This window comes from Siphateles boraxobius, unplaced genomic scaffold (assembly GCF_051911475.1).
Source record: "Siphateles boraxobius isolate OS27281-9 unplaced genomic scaffold, OSU_SipBor_1 11, whole genome shotgun sequence".
Taxonomy (NCBI): Eukaryota; Metazoa; Chordata; class Actinopteri; order Cypriniformes; family Leuciscidae; genus Siphateles; species Siphateles boraxobius.
The window spans coordinates 14,845,830-14,864,569 of NW_027508711.1; the positions used below are offsets into that span (position 1 = coordinate 14,845,830).

At 41.2% G+C, this 18,740-nt stretch overlaps 1 protein-coding gene across 2 annotated transcripts in view; it reads right to left on the bottom strand.

The window, feature by feature from the left end:
* Window positions 1-709: 709 nt before the first annotated feature.
* rnf121 (ring finger protein 121) overlaps window positions 710-18,740 on the bottom strand; it is a 128,763-nt gene continuing 110,732 nt past the window's right edge. For both annotated transcript variants that reach the window (XM_077197415.1, XM_077197416.1), the window contains one exon: window positions 710-1,713. In XM_077197415.1, coding sequence (XP_077053530.1) covers window positions 1,593-1,713 — 121 coding nt within the window. In that variant the 3' untranslated portion in view covers window positions 710-1,592. The remainder of the gene's footprint in view (window positions 1,714-18,740) is intronic.

Here is an 18,740-nt window from a genome sequence, read left to right on the forward strand (position 1 = left end):
AACAAGTTATTTAACTCTTTATATATGAGAAAATAAAAAAATAATTTGTTAATTACAGTGACAATGTATGTAGAACTCACTGTTTGTATATAGTCTATTAATGTAGATTTAAATGCATATTTAATACAGTTTATAAACTATAAATGAACTATAAACGTTTTGCAAATGATTCGTTAACACTGCATAAATTACAGACTTCTTATAAAGTGTGCATGTATTGGTAATTTGTAGGTCTATATAACACATTTATAGAAAGACGTCATGTGTACTAATAATTATGGCATATTTCAAAATATGAATTATACATTTTAAGGGCCATATTTATGTCAATACATGTAATTGTTACAATTTCTAATAGGGTATGCACATATATGCTTATAGCTCTGCATATATAATCATTTTTTATAATAAGTTTTTACTTAATGTGAGGATATATTTCATAAATGGATATTTCATATTTGTACATATATTAGATTTCCGTATGGATAACTACATTAAATACATAATGTATTAACATGTTAAATTTTTTCATTCGTTACAAAATATTCTTCTGGAGATGAGGCCTCATGTATAAAACTTGCATATATTTCACCTGTTGTTCACCTGTCAACGGTAGATAATACGGATTGTAAATGCCATCTGTTCCAACACATTACATTGCTAAATTTTTCTACTCAGTCTTGTTTAAAAAACATATTATTCTCACTCATTTCCATTGGCAGATGAGTTTATTTGTTGTAGGAATTCTGTTTATAAAGAAAATATATTTTAGGATGTTTAAATATTTTTAGTGTAAACAGAACAGATATTTATTTTGGGATATTTCAAAAACAATACATCAATGCGTCACTGACAGAACATTTAAAATTTAAGTTTCCTTCAAATACGACATTTTTTTTTTCATAATGTTAAGAAAAAATAAGGAAGGAGTCATCATTAAGGTACTTTCTGTCTGCACACAAGTTATGTGTGTGTCACCTGTGTGTCAGCGTATGTACATTTCATCAGACCTACTCAAACTTGGAAAAGGACTGCTTGACCACTGAATGAGGGCAGTGTCTGTCTTTACTGTATACTGTCTGCTAATCATCTTCTTAAGCATGACGTGCATTGCTCATCACTAGAACTTCAGGATAACGATTACTGGTATTTTTAAATGCTTACCTCAATCCACAAGAGTGGCATATTGAATCTAAATGTGTGTGAAATTAAAAAATGTAGTATTAAATCATTCCATTTCCTTCAATACTACTTACACTAGTAAAATAACACATGTGCATAGCCCAGTGTGCTCATGGTGAGCACATATTTACAGCAATTTTATTTATTTTTTTATAAAACCCAATGTGCACCTGGTAAATTGTTTATGCAAATTTCAAATGTCCCAACTTCAAGTAGTCCATTAGCAAATGTCAGACAAAAAATGGCAACAAAAACATCCAACTGCTAGTAGACTTTCATTTGATGACACATTAGCACAACAAAACTCAGAGACAGTAATTTGAGGAAAATAGTCCCCGTCTCCGAGAAACCAAAGACATTTATTTGTTGCAGTTTGAAGTATGCTGGTCCTTCTACACTGGGTGCTGCTGTTACTCCAAACCCAGGATGTAGTTGATGCCTTGTACCAGACCAATGATAACAGGCTGCCAGGCCACGAGGTAGCGCAGCCAGTCCAGCAGCTGTCCGTACATGACGTGGGGTCTCTCCCATCTAAAGACAGAGTTAAGGAGCTAAATTTGCTATTTAAAAACAAACAACATGGGTTCATTTACACATTAAATAAGTTGAAACCTGCCAGATGAGCAATAATGAGCTGCTGAATATACATTATTCCATGCAGTAAGCTACTTATCAAATAAATACAGACACAACTGGTTCTAGGCTATTCACCTGATTGGAATAAAATCAGTAGTATAATAACCCAGTTGGCAGACTTTTCTTATAGTTCCAGGAAAATGTCAACAAGTTATCACAGCTTTTACCTAAATTGATATAACTTTAGAACATGAAATGTTTTCACAAAATTTGACACACTTATGTCTGAAGACAGAAGCAACAGGGTTTGGTCATTTGTTGGCACTATAACAAAACATGAAAGTGACCCTAGAGTTCCAATCATTGTTCATGAGGACAGTTGTGTATCTAGAAAAACATGGCTTCCATCAGCCAATCACATTTCAGGAGTTATTAGACAAGGTTAACAAGTTTAATAATCTTGCACAGAAAATTGAGCAACAACAACAACAACAAAAAAACCTGTGAAGGGAGTTATGGCCCAGTTTTGTTTGTGGTTCTGGTTGTTTTTTCCTCTTTTTTTGTAGGTCTGGTGTGATTGAGGCCTGACTTAAAGGCACACTATGCAGGAATTCCGTTTTTGTCAAACAGCGACCCCTAGAGTCGCTGTGGAGTACTTGTATTTAACGTTACTGTCGTAAAAACCACTCATGAAGAGCGTCTCTGCACTCACGGCCTGATACCCCCCTCCTAGACTCCGAAGATGTCCATTTACCAGGTAATGTTTCACGATTTTGTAAGGCCGTCTAACTCGATCCAATGGCGGTATTCGAATTAGCGGTGAAGGTCTCTGCGTGTTACTGTCTTTTCTCGCGGTAAGGTATTTTTGGTTAAATGCAATACATTTTCTCATATATTAAATCGTTATTTCATCTGACTCCATAAATGAAAAGGGTTTTAATGATATCCGTGTATCATTAAATGTGAGCGAATGTTTTACTATTCTTTTAAACTCTTGAATGAAAATAATGTCAAAGTCAATTAGAATAATCAAATATCACAATTTAATATGTCAGGTAAATGTATCATTATAATTTCATAACCAATTCAAAGATAATCAATGCAAAACATCAAATGCTTTAGAACAAAGAGGAAATGTTTACCGACAAAGATATGCGTGAGGCTGAGAGTCTCGCAACTCTCAGCCTCACGGGCCGATCTCAAATATAGAAAAGGCCCCGAGCTCTCCCTATGTTTCATTATATACCCAGACCTCATTTCAAATCTAAACATCATTCACAATGGAAATTTACCTGTAAGTCACCATTTGCTAGCAGTGGAAAATTAGCATTCAGTCAAATGGTCAGAAGGTGTTAACTCAAAGACACACCCTCCATTGTGGAAGATGTTTCTAAACTTCCTAAGAACTTTATTACCTTTTGGTTTACTTCTTTGGGAATGAGACATTTGTACCAGTCGCACCGAGATATTTCAAATAATACCAAACATGTCTAAAACTCGATGATAATCATTCACATTAAACCATTTAGATTCTTGTGTGAGTTTGGGAGATCTCTGCCAGGATGAAGAATGGGGGAGAGAAATGTAGATTAGGATGAGGGAGGTGAGACCTTCATCTCAATAATGCATGAGGGGGAGTTCAAATGTCAATTTCCTTTGTTTTCTTAGAGAGTGGCCCTCTCTTAAAGTCCTTCCAGTTTTTCCAGTCTTACAATTTCATACATATTAGGGTACTGCATAATTGTATATATTGTGCAATCGAAGATGAACTACTGATGATGGTAATAGGATAATAATAAGTTTGCCAAGCGTTAGTCTACTTTATAGTAATAACATTAAAGTAGCCTACCTCGTTTGATAGCTTATTTACTTATGTAAAAACGTTATAAGTAAATAGCCTAGGCCTTCTATATAATTTCATTTGTGTTTTTTTTGTGGTTTTTTTGTGTGTAATGTAAACATTACAAAATGCCATAACATTGGCCGTTATGATGTCGTTAGACATGATTATTGCAATTTATCACAACCGTTTGTAAATAGCCCTCGTTTACACTATTTACAACGTGTAGGCTTATTTATGTCCTGATAATTATGTGAGATATTGACAACTGTTCTCATGATAATCGCAGGAATGAACATCAACAGTGAAAGCCTGACCGAGTGGGACTCTTGTCCGTATCCTCACGCTGTTAGATTCTCTTTTCCTAGTTTCTTCCGACCGCGTTTTCTTTGCTTTTTCCATCATCGAGTATCACGTCTGAATTGCGCGCAAGTGTCTTCGTGCTTCATGTTGTTGTTGATGTGTGTGACGTCGTGATTCTCGCGAGATTTGTCGGGGGCGCGCCTCTCAAACTTGCATTGCTGGTTTTTTTCCAGCGGCGTCCCCCACAAGCTTTACTACCAGGATGATTCGCCCTACTATGAGTTTGTTACCACCGAAATGACTTTGAAGCTGTTATATTAAGGTACAATTCTTGCATAGTGTGCCTTTAAGTGAACCTGTGTGTGAACCAAAGTGAAACTTGTCATGGTGCCAAAGTTATTTAAACGATGTGTGATTGGAAAACTGCCTAAGCAACAGCTTACCCAGACTAACAGATCCACGCTCCAGTTTTGGGATTTTGGTACTTGTCAGTAACATACAGAAAACTGATATTTTGATTGTGTTATTAATGTGATTCAATAATTAAAAAAAATTCAGATGACTGTCATTGAGCACTTGGTTTGATTTGGGCCATTCAAAATTTTGATGTTTATGTGAGGGTTTATGTTCAGTTGTCTTACTCAGACCACACTCCTTTAGGCCTGTGACACAGCAAGCCGACGCCGACGGTCGGTCATTGGCCAACATCGGGCCGTCGGTCAGGATAGTTTTTGAAGTAGGTCAGGCTCATGTCGCTGGGGCCGGCGTTGAGAAAGATAACTCTGATTAGCTGTTCAGTTTAGCAAATGTGTCAGTGCACGAGAAGCGAAAATGATGAAAGCGAGCAAAGAAGCCAAGATGGCATAGAGAGAAGTCTTGATCTAATTTTACGGTATCTTACCTGAGCATTCCAATACGCAAATATGTTCGTAACAAAATGAGCCACCTGGTAAGTGATGATAGACATTCAAAATGCTGCTTTTATATGGTTTGTATATCTGCAGCCCTAGTTTTAGTTTTTCTTTTTGAATGATGAATATAGACTATCAATACCTGCTGATATAGACTGTTATTTCTTACATGGAAAGTATGAGCTTACTTCTTATATGTGTAACACTTTTTCTGTTTTTTTGCGAGTTGGTGCTGGATGTTATGACCCAGGTGCTGTGTTTGTGGTTGTTTTTGTTGGTCTGATTGGTGCGTAATTGAAGCGAACCTGAAACTTGTCAGGCCGCCTTAGTTAAACAACATGCGGTTGGTAGTCGAGGCTGCTGATAAGCTGTTGCTTAGGCAGTTTACCAGATCCACTCGCAGTTTTGTAATTTTGTTTGTTTTTCACTCATTCATTTGTAAATCACAACTGATGAACATTACAGACTATTGATATTTTGATTATGTTGTCTTATTAATTTCATGTGGAGACAGCATAAGTGTTTTTATATTTGCCATCAGCTTCAAGAAAATAATTTCTTGCAGTTTAACATGGTGTGTATTGTAATAAATTCCCTAGTTAGGTTGTAGCAATGCTTGCAATTTTTTTTATTTTATTTTATTTCTGTGCATCTGAGTTGAGTGCACTGCCGTGGAGGAGATTCTTAACTGTTTGTTAGATTCCATGGCATCAGTATTTAGGTACTTGGAAGACTTGCAGAGAAGATTAGGGAGGAGTTAGTTAGAGAGTGCTGTTAGTATTAGGTGGGGAGATATACAATTTGTGTTCCCAATTAGGCAGAATTATAATCTTTTTTTGAAGACGGTTATACTTTTTGTCATTCAAAAAGATTTTAAAACGAGTGGTTCATTCATAAATGATTTAACTAACTTTAATAGTGAAAGAAACATTACTCTTCACATTATTGAAGAGAATGTTTGGAAATAAAAGCAAACAATTGACTTATCAGACTCATTCAAACTGACCAAGAAGCAGAATTCCACAGAGTCTCAATCAACATCCAGGACCATAAAATCAGAAGACCTGGCATTTTGGGCATCATCCAGGCTGAGACAGACCAACTCCTAAACAAAGAATGCTTGTAAGAAGATATCTATTAACCTGTAATAGTTAGGCAGTTTAACAAGACAAACGGGTTCAGAGATGGCACATCTAAAGGAATAGTTCACTTCAAAATTTACTCAACCTCAAGTTGTTTCAAACTTTTGGACATCAACTGTTTGGTTAACGACATTCTTCAAAATATTGTGTTCAGCAGAAGAAAGAAATTCATACAGGTTTGAAACAACTTGAGGGTGAGTAAATGATGACAGAATTTTAATTTTGAAGTAAACTAATCCTTTAAGACAAGGAAAATCATGAGTTAATGCCAAAGGGGGGTGATTACCAAGACTTCTTGGTGACCTCTGGAATGCAGGACTGAAAACCTTTTTCTAAAATACACTTTTTACATATCAAATTGCATCAGATCATTAAAAAATTGTTTACCTTTTTGAAAACAGCTTTTCATTGATAGAAAATATTTATTGGAAAAAAATCCTATTGAAAAATCAGTACCCTTACTCAGTAGAGTGACGTAAGCTTTACTAGCCTATAGGGCTGTGTATCACCAACAATGTCACGATACGATACGCATCATGATACTAAAGCCACGATACGATACGCATCACGATATGGATCAATTTGGAATTTAAATTTCTTTTGAGCAGAGTTTAGTAACAGTAATATCTTTATTGAATAAACAGTGTTATAAAAGTTGTGATAACTGAAAAACTATTTCGTTTTTGTCATTAAAAAACAATGAGAGTTAAATTAAATAAGTGTTGGAATGTGCACCAAACACAGTAATTTCTTTACATTATGTTGAAATAATTTCAAACAAATAAATACAATAGAATAAAGATAGCCTACCAATAAAGAGAAAAGTTTTTGAATAGGTCTAGCACTAGTATTAAGAACTTAATAAAGTAAATAAATGTAAAATAACATTGGGTGGTATTTTAGTCCTGACCAAATTAAATACATCGACTATTAATCCAGATTTCTTATAATTAAAGCTATCTTTTGTTGTTTCGACAACAATATTAATGACAGACACATATGGCTGCTGTCACTTTAAGAGCCTAGTGCACGGATCCTGTTTTTATTATACTGTCACATCACATGCATTTTATGCTTACATAACCGACTGTGTTGGATACTCACCAAGACCGACATTTTTGGCATAATTTTGCTTGTTTTTGGCTGTTAAAGCGATACAATCCGTGAAAAAGAACTTGTTACTCACAGGCTGTTTGTGAGGCGGCTTTACTCTATGTAAGCATGAAGAGAAAACCATCTCTCAGAGAGCGTGCGAGTACTGAATAGTTTAAAATCGCTTGAATGTTTAGCGTGGTAAGACTTAAAAAGACGAGCGAATGGTAAACTTAAGTGACAATGCAATGCTCGCTTGAATATGCAAGTGAATATTCCGTCATGTCCCAACTCCTAAAAGCGAGAGTATAGTATCACCGCCTTCAGCGCGTTTGATGCTTGCCTTGAGCAACCCATTTTGAGGTACAGAGAGACAGAAGACGCGGCACTGCTGGACACTCAATCAATGTTTGAGGGAATTTCCCGCATTATAAGTGGGAGACCTACGGGAATGATTAGAATAATGCGTAATACTCGCAATCCCGTGCTGAAATTCGAGCCCTGAATCGGCAACATTCAAAAGCACGACAGTATCGATACAGCAGTTGCTGTATCTATACGCGACGTCAGGAGTTCATGACGATGTATCGTCGTATCGATATTCTGAGCACAGCCCTACTAGCCTACATATCTATATTGAGACCAACACTTGGACATCACCACACTTTACACAATCACACTTGGTTTACAATCACTGAAATGACACTTAGCTGTTCCACCACATATAGGCAGATCTGTGTCGGTCTCTTCATCCCAGCCTGCCAACATGTCACAGACTACAAACCCCACTGCCCAAGGGGAAGATGTGGACGATTATTATTTTTAATAATAATCATGATTCTGAGAAGATGTCTGACACGATTCAAGCCAGAACTACAGCCACAAGGAGCTAGTCAAAATCACCAATTTCCTAATCCATGCCTTCACAGCCCAGCTGAAACTAAGCGACAAGCACATCCCCCACCTTCAAGAGGAACTGAGAAATCCCTAGAGCCGCATTGACCAGCTGAAAGTGAAAGTCCAGGACGACCAAGCGTCATCCTGAATGCATATCCAATGCCGACCAGCTCGAAGCAAAAGCTCTAGACCAAATCAAAGTCCCCAATGAAGTGGAGCAGGAAATAAATAAACAATACGAGAAGTTCCAAGAAGCCTTAGCAGTCGTTGAATGTGACAAACAAGAATTAAAGGCTGTCCAGAAGCACCTGGTAAACCAGCTCCAGTCTGCTGAACATCTACTAACTAAAAAAAAATAAAAAATAAAAATAAAAAAAAAATGCTCTGGAAGACCACCTGGAAAGGTACTGCACTAAAATGGACCATCTGACCCGACAACTAGGTGACGTCAACGACGAGCTTTACACAGTCAAGATGAACTAAACATTTGAACTAACATTCTTTCAAACAGAAACCAGAGCCGAGAAGGGAGAGATGTTCCTCAGCATCGACACTGCTAGGCAGAACAGAGTTCCCCCATCCAAGAACTGGCATACAACAGAAGTGAATGATGTCAGCTTAAAACATCACCAACCTTCACCAGAGAACTCTTCCCTGCCAACAAAAGAAGAGAGCCAATCCAAGCAAACCCCAAAGCTGCACATGGGATGACCCTTAAAGACCTCGATAAGCTGGCTAAGAACATCACCCAGTTCAACCACAGAGGGCCAAAACATCCAGGGCTATCTCTGAGATTAGACTCTACACTTCCACCTAGAAGTGAGACCCCATGTGACTGACCGAGACAGGTTATACCTCCTCAGATCCACATCCAGTCCAGAAGCTTTCTAAACGACAACCTGTTCACATAAAGTCAAACTACCAGCTAATATTTGAGACACTGAGTTTACAGTCTGAACATGGACTGTTAAAGGACATGGAAACCAAACAAAGTCGACAAGAGACTCCCCAAACTTGCTAGACCCGTCTTCGACAAGTCTACTTTGGTGCACATAACGAACCTGAACTTGAACCCTCTTCCTAAGAAATCTGCAACCTGGAGTAAACCATCACCTAACCAAAACCACATGGTTTTGAAGTTCACATGGCCTGCTGAAGGCCCTGATGATGCCGTAGTGCAGCCCCAGTTAAGAAACAGTGAAACCCTTAAAGATCTGAGTAGTCTGTTGTCTCACTTGTCTTTTTCCCAGAGTTGTTACGGTTAATATGTGATTTTCTATCACTGGGGATGTTCCAACGCGAACCCATTTAAAAGAGCATGATGTAGACTTAGAGATAAAACATGACAATCTGGGACTCAGGTCAGGAAGCAGACAGACTGGCTAAACCGACCGTCTGCTACCGGCCTCGCGTCACCAAGGTCAGATAAATACCATCACATAGAGGCTCTTTCACCTAGATATCATCATATAGAGACTGTGTCTGTTCCCCAAATTTGGAAATACAAAAAACTACCAAACCTATCTAAGGTTAAAAATTTAATTGATGTTCAACAAATAAAAAACAGATATAATACAGATGAGCAAACGATAAAGCTTGGGTTGCTGAATATTCGATCCCTACCTTACTGATATGATTTCAGATTATAACCTAAATGTGCTGTGTTTGACAGAAACCTGGCTAAAACCAAACGATTACATTACTTTAAATGAGTCCACCCCGCAAGATTACTATTATAAACATGATCCGAAAGGCAAAGGGGGAGGGTGTTGCTGTAATTTATAGTAATATTTTCAAAACCACTAAGAAATCTAGTTTTAAATATACTTCTTTTGAAGTGTTGTTGCTTAATGTAAAAATATATAGTGTAAACGATAAATCACATTTGAGAATTCTGATGGCTACTGTATACAGGCCACCAGGGCACCATAAAGACTATTAAAGAATTTGCTGACTTTCTATCAGAATTAGAATTGGCTGCAGATAAAGTCCTAATTGTTGGTGATTTTAACATACATGTAGATAATGAAAAAGATGCATTGGGATTGGCATTTAAAGACATTGTAAACTCAATTGGAGTTAGACAACACGTGTCAGGAACTACTCATTGTCATAATCATACTCTAGATCTAATATTATCACATGGAATAGATGTTGATACTGTTGAAATACTGCAGCAGAGCGACGACATCTCAGATCATTATCTAGTCTCATGTAAATTACATTTAGCCAAAGCTGCAAAGCCGACTCAGTGTTATAAATATGTTAGACCTATCACTTCTGCCACGAAAGATTGCTTAATCAATAATCTTCCTGATCAGTTTCATCATCTCAGCATCCTAGATAGCTTAGAAGAACTTGATATTGCAACAGAAACTTTTAACTCTCTCTTTTCCAGCACTTTAGATACAGTTGCTCCGCTGTGCTTAAAGAAGATTAAAGAAAATAGTCCAACGCCGTGGTACAACGAGCACACCCAGGCCTTTAAGAGAGCAGCCAGAAAAATGGAGAAAAAATGGAAGAAAACAAACCTAGAGGTATTTCGGATTGCATGGAAGGAGAGCTCGATTGCTTACAGAGTGTCAGGATACAGGCACAGAGGCGGAGGTAAGTGAAAGCAAACGTGAGTTTATTTACAGTGATATATGTGCAGAGACAAAGTTCATGTGCAGGTGCGTTGACGATCACGTCGTGCAGAGGATCCCAGGTGAGCAGACCCTTCTTCAGAGAGTTAGACGTGGGTAGACAATGTCCAGTGATACGAATACTTTTCTGTTTCAGATCCAGGGAGGAACAGGGAGATCTCGGTGGACACGTGGAGCACTTGGATTCAAATGGCAGGACTCGGGAAACAGGGAACCAGACTGGAATACTGGAGACAGCAAGACAGGGAGACAAAGGTGAGTATATTCAGGGGTGAGTATTGTTACGTAATGGATCTTCGTTGGCAGACTTGGAAACTTCGGGAAATCGTGGGTAACGGTCTTCTCCTGTTGGAGGCTTGACAATGACTGGGGTGTGCGTGAGTGTTTTATAGGGCTGGGTAACGAGGTGACTGATTGTGAACAGGTGTGACTGGTTAATATTCCGGGGAGAGTGACCTTTGAGTGGTGGATGGGAATGAATCTGATTGATTCCTGACACTACCCCCTCCTCCAGCGTCCGCGCCAGCGGACCTAGGACCCCGACGTCGTGGGGGTCTACCTCGAGGAGCAGGTTTGTCAGGGTGTTGTTCGTGGAAGGCGCATGGGATCAAGGATCAAAGTGAGTAGCATGGGATCAAGGATGTCCTTACGAGGTATCCAACACCTCTCTTCCGGTCCATAATTTTCCCAGTCAACCAGATACTCGAGTAGACCACCCCGACGTCGGGAGTCCAGGATCTCTCTTACAGCGAAGATGGATTCTGTTTCAATGGGGGGTACCGGAGGATTTTCATCTTGTGCTAGATCTGTAGAGGGGACTGGAACAGGTGAGTGATGGGGCTTCAGGAGGGAAACATGGAATGAGGGGTGGATGCGGTAGTGACTTGGCAGACGGAGCTGGTAGGTAACTGGATTGATTTGTCTTGTTATGGGAAACGGACCCATGTATCTTGGACTTAACTTGCGACAGGGTAGTCTCAACCGGGTATCTTTTGTTGAGAGCCAAACCAATTGTCCAGGTTGGTATTCGGGGGTGTTGCTTCGGTGAGCGTCTGCAAAGTGACTGTGGCGGTTTATGGCTTGTTGGAGGTGATGGTGAGCTTGGTTCCATATTCTCTCACTGTCCCGGAACCAGGCGTTAACTGCTGGGACTTCTGAGGGTTCCCCGGACCACGGGAACAGTGGAGGTTGGTAACCCAGAATGCATTGGAACGGAGTCAGGTTGGTGGAGGTTTGTCTAAGGGAATTTTGGGCATACTCTGCCCACACGAGGTAACGACTCCAGAGGTGCTGATTGGCATGGCAGAAAGTTCGGAGGAAACGGCTGACATCCTGGATTTTTCGTTCTGCCTGACCATTAGCCTGTGGGTGATACCCTGAAGTGAGACTTACGGTGACATTCATCAGTGCAAAGAAGGCTCGCCAAACTTTTGAAATGAATTGAGGCCCCCTATCTGATACAATGTCCTCTGGGAGGCCGAAATTCCGGAAGACATGTTCCATTAAAAGTTCTGCGGTTGCAAATGCTGTGGGTAAGTTTCTTAGGGGAATCAGCTTACACGCTTTCGAAAAGCGGTCGACGGCCACCAGGATGCAGGTGTTCTCTTCGGAGGGTGGAAGATCAGTCACAAAATCCACCCCAATATGCGACCAGGGTCTTTGGGGAACGGGTAGAGGCATGAGTTTTCCTGCGGGCAAATGACGAGGGTTTTTGTTCATTGCACATAGGATGCACCCCTGGATGAATGATTTGACGTCTCGGAGCATGTTGGGCCACCAGTAGCAGTTTTGGAGAGTGGAGCAGGTTTTGGTGACTCCTGGGTGACCCGTACCAACGGAGGAGTGCGCTGAGGAGATAAGTGATATACGGAATTCATCGGGTACGTAGATTTTCCCAGCTGGGCATTCCGTAGGACTGGGTTGGTTTCGGGACAATTCCATCAGTTGTTCGTTTAAGTCCCACCTGAATGGGATTGACAAAGATTTTCTCTGGCAAGATGTTCTCGGGTTCTTCATGGTGAGTTTCAGGAGCATGGAGACGAGACAGAGCATCCGCTCGGACGTTCTTGGAGCCTGGACGATAGGAGATCTGGAAGTGAAATCGAGTGAAGAAAAGCGCCCATCTAGCCTGGCGTGGATTGAGTCGTTTTGCTTCTTTCAGATACTGGAGGTTCTTATGGTCGGTGAGAACCAGGAACGGGTGTTTGGCGCCCTCCAACCGGTGTCGCCATTCTTCAAGCGCAAGTTTTACCGCCAGGAGTTCCCGATTGCCGATATCATAGTTTACTTCGGCGGGTGATAACTTGTGGGAGAAGAACGCACATGGCATAGGTTTGGGTGACAAATTGGAATACTGAGACAACACTGCTCCTACTCCAGTGGTGGAGGCATCGACTTCTACGATGAACATCTCTTCGGGATTAGGATGTCGGAGTAGAGGGGCAGTGGTGAAGGCGGTTTTCAAAGACTGGAATGCGTGGTCGGCTTCCTCAGTCCAGAGCAGCGTTTTTGGCTTTCCCTTTAGGAGTGACGTTAGAGGAGCTGTTAGCAGGCTGTACTGGTGAACGAACCTCCGATAAAAGTTGGCAAAGCCAAGGAATCTTTGCAATTCTTTTACCGTCTGTGGGGTTGGCCAGGAAGTGATCGCCTTGGTCTTGCGATCGTCCATCTGTACTCCTCTTTCACTGAGTTGATAGCCTAGGAATTCGACTGAAGTTTGGTGAAATGAGCATTTTTCTGCTTTTAGGAACAAAGAGAACTCACGTAGCCGTTGGAGGACTAAGGAGACGTGTCGTTGGTGTTCCACTGGATCCTTGGAATAGATTAAAATGTCATCGATGTAGATTATTACGAATCGGTTCAGATAATCTCGGAATACCTCGTCCATAAAGCTTTGAAAGATGGAAGGAGCGTTGACCAGTCCATACGGCATAACCAAATATTCGTAGTGGCCAGCAGGGGTGATGAACGCGGTTTTCCATTCGTCGCCTTCTCGAATTCGGATGAGGTTATATGCGCTCCTCAAGTCCAGTTTAGTGAACATCTTGGCCTCACGCAGTTGCTCCAGTGAGGAAGGAACCAACGGTAGTGGATAGCTGAACTTCACGGTTATTCTGTTCAGGGTTCGATAGTCGATACAAGGACGTAGTCCGCCATCCTTCTTAGGAACAAAGAAAAAGCTGGCAGCAGCAGGTGACGTGGAGGAACGGATATACCCCTGTTTCAGAGCCTCTTCAATGTACTGTTCCATGGCTTTCTGTTCGGGAATAGACAGGGAGTAGATTCGTCCCTTAGGAATGGGTTCTCCTGGAACAAGGTCGATCGCACAATCCCAAGCTCGATGAGGGGGTAATTTAGCAGCCTCGACAGGATTGAACACATCTGCAAACGAGGAATAACAGGTAGGTATGGAAACGGACAGACTCTCAGTGGGGCTTTCGATGGAGGTTGAGTTTACTGGGACAATGTTAGGTGCATCAACGATGGATGTGGTCGCCAACTCGGCAGTTCTGGATGAACACTTACACCCCCAGTTCAGGATCTTACCAGATGACCAGTTGATATTGGGTTGATGTCGAATAAGCCATGGGCGACCCAGAATTAGATCAGTCTGACTGTTCTCTAATATGAAAGGTTCAAAAAGTTCGTGATGTGTATTTTCGACACCCAGGATGATGGGTTTAATCTGAGCTGTGACATACCCCTTATTTATGGTTTCACCCGTCACTGCATGGATGGAGTATGGTCTGGCGGTGGCTGATTTCTCGAGCTGGAGTTTTTGGCAGAGCCGTCCGGAAATGAAGTTTCCTGCCGACCCGGAGTCCACTATGGCTGTGGCAGAAACATGGAAAGTCGTGGATTTTAAGATCACTGAAATAGTTAGTGGGGCTGATACCGAATCGGCCGTAAAGAGAGAACTCACAAGCATTCTGGGAGGTCGAGTCGGACATGACTGACGAAAGTGTCCTCCCATTCCACAATACAAACATAACCTGAGTTCACGGCGCCGGGCACGTTCCGCTGGGGACAGTCGGTAAGTATCCAATTGCATCTTTTCTCCATCTGCTTCGGGCGGAGCTTCCGTGGGATACTGAGAATTACTAGTGGGTCGGCGATTTTCTAGATAACAGCCCTGAGATCGTTGATGCACACGGAGAGCTTGTTGGATAAATTTTTCAACACCCAGACTGTCATCATATATCGCCATTTGCAGACGGAGAGCAGGATTCAGACCACGTCGGTAAACAGAAATGAGCGCCTTCTCGTTCCACCCACTTGCAGAGGCTAAAGTGCGAAATTCCAACGAATACTCAGAAACCGATCTTCGACCTTGGTATAGTTGCAGTAGTTTGTCACTGGTGGAAGAATCATCAACTGGTCGTCCGAAAACTTCTTTAAAATGGTCTACAAACCCTTGTACCGATGAGGTTGTAGTGGACTCCTGTAACCACATGGTTTCAGCCCATCTCAAAGCAGCCCCGGATAACTGTTGGATGATAAAAGCGATTTTCGATCTTTCTGTGGGATATAACTGATTTTGCTGTTCCAGAGCGAGCGAACACTGAAGCAGGAACCCGTTGCAATCCTCCGCCCGTCCGGAGAATGGCGCTGGACGTGATGCTTGGTTAGCGAAGCATATCATCGAAGAAGTGGAGTCTGCGGAAGTGCTGAGCGTAGACTGACCGGAATTTTGAACAGCGGCTGTAGACTGTACAGGGTTATCACCATGGCGGGTAGCTTCCTTCGCGCTGTTTCACTTTTCTGTTCTGGTCAAGCCTTCTGTCAGGATACAGGCACAGAGGCGGAGGTAAGTGAAAGCAAACGTGAGTTTATTTACAGTGATATATGTGCAGAGACAAAGTTCATGTGCAGGTGCGTTGACGATCACTTCGTGCAGAGGATCCCAGGTGAGCAGACCCTTCTTCAGAGAGTTAGACGTGGGTAGACAGTGTCCAGTGATACGAATACTTTTCTGTTTCAGATCCAGGGAGGAACAGGGAGATCTCGGTGGACACGTGGAGCACTTGGATTCAAATGGCAGGACTCGGGAAACAGGGAACCAGACTGGAATACTGGAGACAGCAAGACAGGGAGACAAAGGTGAGTATATTCAGGGGTGAGTATAGTTACGTAATGGATCTTCGTTGGCAGACTTGGAAACTTCGGGAAATCGTGGGTAACGGTCTTCTCCTGTTGGAGGCTTGACAATGACTGGGGTGTGCGTGAGTGTTTTATAGGGCTGGGTAACGAGGTGACTGATTGTGAACAGGTGTGACTGGTTAATATTCCGGGGAGAGTGACCTTTGAGTGGTGGATGGGAATGAATCTGATTGATTCCTGACACTGAGAGGCTTTAACCCTTGTGTTATGTTGGATTTCTGTGTACACCCCTTATGGTTCGGGTCAAATTGACCCTAATTGGATTCAATACAATTCCTCAAAAATCACTCTATGAAAAACAACAAAGATTCAGGTTCAAACGGTAAACTTTTAATATAAACATTTTTCAAATATTCCAAAAAATATATATCTGAAGATATGATTTAATGAACATGTGTTTGAACCATTTTTAAAAACTGTTTTGTTTTGACAAAATTTGAAAATGAACAATATGCTGACTTGTTTTGCATATCATTATTTTTTTTTATTTATTTTTTTTTGTGTGTGCATAGAACATAATAATTGAACAATTAAATGTAGCTGTATAATGAAACAAACTTAACTCATTAAAAATAAACTCAAGAAGTCAAAAAGTTACATAAAGTCAGGAAGTTACTTTTCACATGATGAGCACACAGCAAGTGTGTGCTTTCTGCATATGTATTTCTTGCACTTCACACACATGGTGCTGGTTTTGCTGTCATGCCTGGGTGGGCACTCCTCACATCTCTTCCGTTTTTTCCTGTCATCTGTGTTCACTCCTTCATTTTCTGTGGGTCTGACTCCAGATCCACCTGCTTGCACTGACTCAACCAAAGCTGCAGCCGCTGGTGATCGAGGTGGACGAGCGCGTCTCTGGATCTCAGGTGTGACGAGAACTTTTCCCAGCTCCTCCAGGAACAACCGACGTTTGTTCAATTTGCCCTCATTCCAGGTTTGGTTGATCTCACGCCACAGAACGAAGGCATTATACGCTGACACGTCCAAGATGTTGTAGAAGACCACCAGAGGCCAACGGACAGTCCTGCGCTGGACGCTGTAGGCTGATGTGACTTTGTCCAAATTGTCAACCCCTCCTTTCGTGGAATTATAGTCCAGTATCATTTCTGGCTTCAGGTCCTCTCTTGCACTCAGTGATGCATCTCTGTGCATTGTACTCATCAAAAGGACATTCTTGTTTCTTTTGGGGCAGTAGGAAACTACTGTTGCATTTTCAGAGAAAGCAAATTTTGATGAATGCACGTTTCTGCCCTCCATGTTCAGAATCTCTCTGGGTAGCTCAGGCTTGTTTTTTTTCACTGTTCCAATCAAAGTCAGCTTTCGTTTGAGTAGCTCGACAGCAAGGTTGTACGAGGTAAAGAAGTTGTCACAGGTTATGCAGTGACCTTGCAGCCCTTCACTCATTTGTAGAACCACACGCATCCCCTGGTTTCTCTCAGGTGCTCCACCTGATGGCTTGCCTGTGTAAATCTGCATTTTCCAGGCATAGCTGGACTTGGAATCACAGGCTGTCCATACTTTGATGCCATATCTGGCTGGCTTTTTTGGAATGTACTGGCGAAAAGGACAGCGTCCTCTGAATGGTACAAGGCGTTCATCCACTGTAACGTTGGGCCCAGGGTTGTAAAGACGAGGCAGGATGTCTTCCCATTTATCCCACACATCTCTGATTGCCGCTAATTTGTCCCTCTCACGTCGACTGGGTCTGGTTTCACGGTCATCAAAACGAATGACCCGAGAAATTATGTGGAATCTTTCCTGAGACATTGTGGAGCGAAATATTGGCCTTCCACACTCTGTACTCCATAAGCTGGCAGTTGCCTCTCCCTTTGATCTGTACACTCCAGCTAAAATTAGCAGTCCAATGTAAGCATTCAAATCAATAAGATCAAGTGGTTTCCATTTCTCACCAAACACACGGCTTCCCTCCAGATTGGTCATATCCAGGATAGTCCTCTCTATTGGTTGTAAATACAGCTCAAAAGCTGAGTGTATGTCGTGGACTCTTGAGATGGCAAATCGTGTTGGACCTGGAATGTTCTTGATAACCATGGATGCTGGTAGTCTTCCCCGCTGTTGTGGGGGTGTAGATGTCCATTCTATTTTACCATCTTTTGACATCCATCGCTCAAGGCTTGATGGTAGCTGTGATTCATCATTTCTCTCTGATGAGGTGGAGGATGTGGCAGCCTCTTCGTCAGAGTAATCCATAGACCATTCATTTTCTGTATCTTCATCAATATTTTCATCAATCTCTGAAGCATCCTCTAACTCTGAAACATCTTCATCTGTATCAGCATCATACTCCAAAACCTGTGAAATTACTTCTTTTACTGTAAATCTTTGGGAGCTCATTTTTGCTGCTGTCCCTGTCGATGTCTCGTGCCACACTGAGCAAAAGTGTGGGAAAGCTCATTATTCACTCACAGGGGAGTGAGAACCCAGACATAACAAAAACATACATCAAATAAATGTTTTTTATTTATTTTTTTGGGTCTGTGAAGCTGCCTTTGAAATACCTAGCTTTTAACCAAACCTTATATGTAGGATTTTCAGACACCAAGAGAGCTTATAAATGAGAGCTTATTTTACGATCTGTGTCTGTCAAAGATTTTCATTTGTAATTTGGAATTAATTCTGAACACCATGATTTAGCTTTTTTCAAGTTTGGTTAGGGTTAGAGCACTTTTAGATACACTTACACTTTAGAACTGGAGTTGATGCCCTGACATACATAAAATAAATGTTTTTATTTTGTGTCTGTACAGTTGCTTTTGAATAGCTGCCTATGAGGGTCAAACTGACCCGCGAACATCACAAACGTAATAGTAATTTAGTTTGTATATGTCAAAAAACACCAGCATGTTGAAACTTTGCATGCATGTTCATGATGATAAATGAGAAAAAGTCACAAAATATCAAGAAAAAAAACAAAGGTTTAATAATATATCAGGTAGCTTGAAAAAATAAATGAAAGGTAATTTTTACCATC